The sequence below is a fragment of the Micromonas pusilla genome (genome assembly GCF_000151265.4).
Source record: "Micromonas pusilla CCMP1545 genomic scaffold MICPUCscaffold_5, whole genome shotgun sequence".
Taxonomy (NCBI): Eukaryota; Viridiplantae; Chlorophyta; class Mamiellophyceae; order Mamiellales; family Mamiellaceae; genus Micromonas; species Micromonas pusilla.
The window spans coordinates 601,208-605,399 of NW_003315886.1; the positions used below are offsets into that span (position 1 = coordinate 601,208).

Sequence of the window (4,192 nt, forward strand, 5' to 3'; positions counted from 1 at the left end):
ATGACGCAGCTGCGCGAGATGCGCGAGGTGGAGCGAGGCGACGCGACGGTGAACGTGCGGCGGCGGCGCGTCGTGAGGAGAGCGACGACGAACGTCGGCGAGGCGGGCGCGGCGCCCGCGGCGACGCCCGCGGAGGAGGAGGCGAGCGGCGGGAGAGGGAGAGCCGGAGAGCCGGAGCCGGAGCAGTCGTCGTTCGAAGCGGAGGAGGACGCGTGGCAGCGATCGCGAGAGGCGGAGTGGGCGGTGAGAGCGCAGCTGCGCAATCTGAAGGACCGCGAGACGCGTCGGCGGAGACGCGTGACGCCGCCGCAGAAGGGGAAGTTCGTCGAGCCGTTCGCGGACATGTCCCCGACCGCGCACGACGACGAGTGGAATCACTCCGTGCAGTGATGAGAGAAGAACGACAGAAGACGCGAGGGGGGTCGTCGTCGTCGTCGTCGTCGCGGCGTCGACGAGTTTTATTTACCGAAGATGGGCGGACTACTAACTACGTCACCCTTGCATGAACGTGAACTTCAGGCGGCAGAACACCTGCCCGTTGTTCTTCAACCCCGTCAGCTCATACCCGTCGTACACCTCGTGATCCATCGCGATCTCCCGCACCGGGACGGTGAACTCGCCCATGAACTCCCCCCCGCGCTTGGACGACTTGGCCTCCGCGCCGCTCAGCGTCACCGTCAGCTTCTCCTCCACGGAGACGTTGAAAAACAAAAACGTCTCCCCCCACCGCGGCGTGGACGTCATCATCTTCGGCGCCGCGGTCGTGTATGACTGCCCCGCGACCGAGCACGTCGCGACCGGTCGAAGGACGCGGTTGTTTTCATCCGTCGCCGAGCTCGCGCGGTCGACGTAGACGGTGAGGATGCCCTTCGGGGTTGCGCGATTAACGCCCGCGAACGCGGTTCGAAACGATCCAAACTCCGGGCTTCGAAACGACACGTACTCGAGCTCGCACTGAAGCGTCGGCACGTCCCGCATCTCGTTCTCGTCCCCCTTGAGCGCCCTCACGAGCGTCTTCGATCTCAACTCCGCGGCTTTCATCGCGTGCGTCTGCGTCGCGAGCTCAAACTCGGTCTTGATCGCTTGCCAATCCGCCGCCGGGTCCTTCGCGTCCGGATCCGGCTGCCTCCGCTTCGGCGGCTCGCACTCGTACGCCTCCGGCGGCTCGATCGGGAGGCAGAGCAACCGCGACTCGCCGGCCGCGTCCTCGGTCACGAGCGGTCCGAGCGCGCACTCGCACCTCCCGACGACGCGCATGCCCTTGTCGTAAAGCACCACCGCGAGCACGGTGTCCTCGTGCGCGAGGAAGTAGTTGAGCTCGCCCCACACCGGGTCGTTCCCGTGCTTCCGCGACAGCCGAATCTTCCGCCGCTCCCTGGTAGACACCTGCACGACGTACTGCTCGCCGCCGAACATCCCCTTCTTGTACCCGACCATCTTCTCGAAGTTTTTCCCGCCTCTCGCCGTGAGCTTGATCATCCCCGTCGCCCTGGGCTCGTGCCCGCTGTTCGTCATGATCGGACACGACATCTTCTCCGGGTACGTCATCGTCTTCAAGCTCCCGCGGACGACGTGCTTCACGAGCTGCTGCACCCCGGGCAGCGCCATGAGGTCGATCCCGGGCGGGATCGTCAGCCCAAAGTCCAGGAGCGCGAGCTCGTCGAGCAAGGATACGTCCACCGCGCCCAGGCACGGGAGCTCGTCCACGAGCGGGTTGAAGTCCAACCGTACAGTCGTCTTCAGCTGCACGTCGTGGAGGCGGATCGGTATTCGAACGCCGAAGACGTACGCGGATAGGATCACGTCCACGCCGGACGTCCACGCGATCTCGAGCTCGAGCATGGCGTCTTCGCTGTTGGAGCCGTGCGTCTTCGCGCCGCCGACGACGAGCGGCGTCGGCCCGAGCGTGATCTTCTCGAATCCGATCCAGTTCACGAAGGACGGCATCATCGTTCGGAGCATGGGCTCGACGCTGTCGCGGATGCACTGCGACGCCGCGGTGTCCAGTCCGGGCCAGAAGCAGTCGATGGACTTGTTCAGCCACGCCGTGCGCGAGTGGTCCGGCTGTTTCGTCCACTTCGGGAGGTGCTGCAGGGCGACTTTCATCACCTCTTCTGGGAGTCCGGCGTAGGTTTTCTCGTCGCCGCCGTCGCCGTCGCCGTCGTCGCCGCCGCCGGTGTTCTTCTTCTTCAGCTCCTTCAGCTTCTTCGCGGAAGCCGTCAGCTTCTCCGCGGAAGCCTTCAGCTTCTTGGCCGCCGCCGTCGCCTTCGCCCTCGCCTCGCGCGCGAGGCGAGCGCTTCGGACGAAGAGCACGCCGAGGACGAGCCCGACGCACGTCCCCAGGACGAGGACGCACCAGGTGTCGTACGCGTCCCGCGCGATCGGCGCGAGCGCGCGAATCGCGCGGTACGACGCGTCGCCCGCGAAGCGCATCGCGGGGTCGAGCACGGAGAGGTCGATCAGCGGCGCGGCCCCGGGGGTCGACGCGGGAGCGGGCGCCCCCATGGCGATCGGCGCGCGCGCCACAATTCTGCTGGCGCGAGATCGATTGTCCAGTGTGCTTCGACGAGAATCAGGCGCGTTCCATACAAAAATAGTTCACCGGCCAGTTGAAAGGGGACGCGATCAAACGTTGAAACCGGGCGATGGGTGAAAAACTTTTGTATAGAACGCACCTCATATCAGTAACGGGACGTCACATCGTCCCGGCGCCCGGGCGGGGCATGTCGCGCGTCGCGCCGACGCCGACCCCCGCGCCGCCGCGCCGCACCGCGCGCGTACCGTCCACGTCGACGCGCGCGAGCGCGCGCGTCGAGGCGATGGCGTCGAGCTCCGCGTCGGCGCGGTTCGCGACGGTCGCGACCGGGATCGTCCCGCCGCTCCCGGACGACGACGCCGACGCCGACGCCGAGCTCGACGTCGCGCCGGACGACGGGAGGTGGAACCTCGCCAAGGCGACGCTCGCGGCGTTCCCGGAGCGATACCCGACGCTCACCGCGGCGAGGAAGGCGGTCCGGAGAGGCGAGCTCAGGGTGGACGGCGTCCCGCGAAAGGGCGACTACCGCGTCGCCGCCGGCGCCGCCGTCTCCGTCGTCGCGCGCGTCTCGAGCGGCGACGCGCTCGACGTCCGCGACCTCCCGAGCGACCTCCCGCGGCTCGAGATCGCGTACGAGGACAATCACATGGCGGTGATCGTCAAGCCGGAGGGGATGCCGAGCGTGGGGGACGGCGCGTGGAACGCGGAGCGCGCGCTGCCGTATTACCTTCGGGAGACGCGTCGCGTCGAGGGGGCGCTGAGTCGCCCGCGTCCGGTGCATCGGCTGGACGCCGCGACGTCCGGTCTGCTCGTGTGCGCGAAGACGCGACTCGCGATGACGTCGCTGTCGGTCGCGTTCGCGCGGCGCGAGCCGAAGAAGCGATACCGAGCCGTGCTCGCGGGCGCGGCGGGCGGCTGGGAGTCCGGAAGCGAAGGCGTCGCGGACGCGCCGTTGGAGGGGAAGCCGTGCGTCACGCGGTGGCGCGTCGACCGCGTCGCGCCGTGCTCGAGGCACGGGCGCGTGACGTTGATGGACTTCGCCCCGGAGACGGGCCGCACGCATCAGCTCAGGAGGCACGCGGCGGAGAGCTTGAGGTGTCCGATCGTCGGGGATTTTAGGTATACCAAAAAGAGCGACGACGCGTTCGGCGGGTTGGACGACCGCGACGGACTGTTCCTCGCGGCGGTGGAGATATCGCTCCCGCCGAGCGCGACGCCCTGGATCAATCGGGGTGGAGAGGGGGCTTTCGCGGGGGAGGGGGAGGGGGGCGATGACGACGACGACGACGACGGGTGGTTGCGCGTGCGCATCGACGACCCGGAGAAGTTCGCGAGAAGGCTCGGGGGCGTCGTCGTCGCGTAAGGAGGAGTTTTGGTAGGGCGGGGTCGCCGTAGTTCTGTTCGTTCTCGGAACGTCTCGCACTCGTCGTCGTCGCGTCTTCTTCTTCTTCTTCTTCTTCTTCTTCGTCCTTCGCGTCGCGTCACTACTTCAGGGCACCGTCGTCGTCGTCGTCGTCGTCGTCGCCGCCGCCGCAGCGCGCGCACGGCGGCACGACGCCGTGCACCGCCTCCGGGACGAACCCGCACCACGACGCGCACCCAACGCCTCGTGGGAAGTCCTCCTCCTCGCAGCCTTCGCACAGCGCGACGACCGGT

At 67.9% G+C, this 4,192-nt stretch overlaps 3 protein-coding genes across 3 annotated transcripts; 2 read left to right on the top strand and 1 right to left on the bottom strand.

Annotated features, from left to right (window-relative positions):
• MICPUCDRAFT_57999 (uncharacterized protein) lies at window positions 1–390 on the top strand (the record flags this gene model as incomplete). Its single annotated transcript, XM_003058408.1, has 1 exon — window positions 1–390. One exon carries the CDS (start codon window positions 1–3, stop codon window positions 388–390), a length of 390 nt encoding a protein of 129 aa, XP_003058454.1.
• A 1,113-nt stretch (window positions 391–1,503) lies between these two features.
• MICPUCDRAFT_17419 (uncharacterized protein) lies at window positions 1,504–2,106 on the bottom strand (the record flags this gene model as incomplete). Its single annotated transcript, XM_003058787.1, has 1 exon — window positions 1,504–2,106. A coding segment is annotated over one exon (603 nt), but the record flags the coding sequence as incomplete, so codon positions are not given.
• Window positions 2,107–2,645: 539 nt separating this feature from the next.
• On the top strand, window positions 2,646–3,899 carry MICPUCDRAFT_58001 (uncharacterized protein; the record flags this gene model as incomplete). The annotated part of the gene is made up of 1 exon (XM_003058409.1): window positions 2,646–3,899. The coding sequence occupies one exon, from the start codon at window positions 2,646–2,648 to the stop codon at window positions 3,897–3,899; it is 1,254 nt and encodes a 417-aa protein (XP_003058455.1).
• Between the last annotated feature and the right edge of the window lie 293 nt (window positions 3,900–4,192).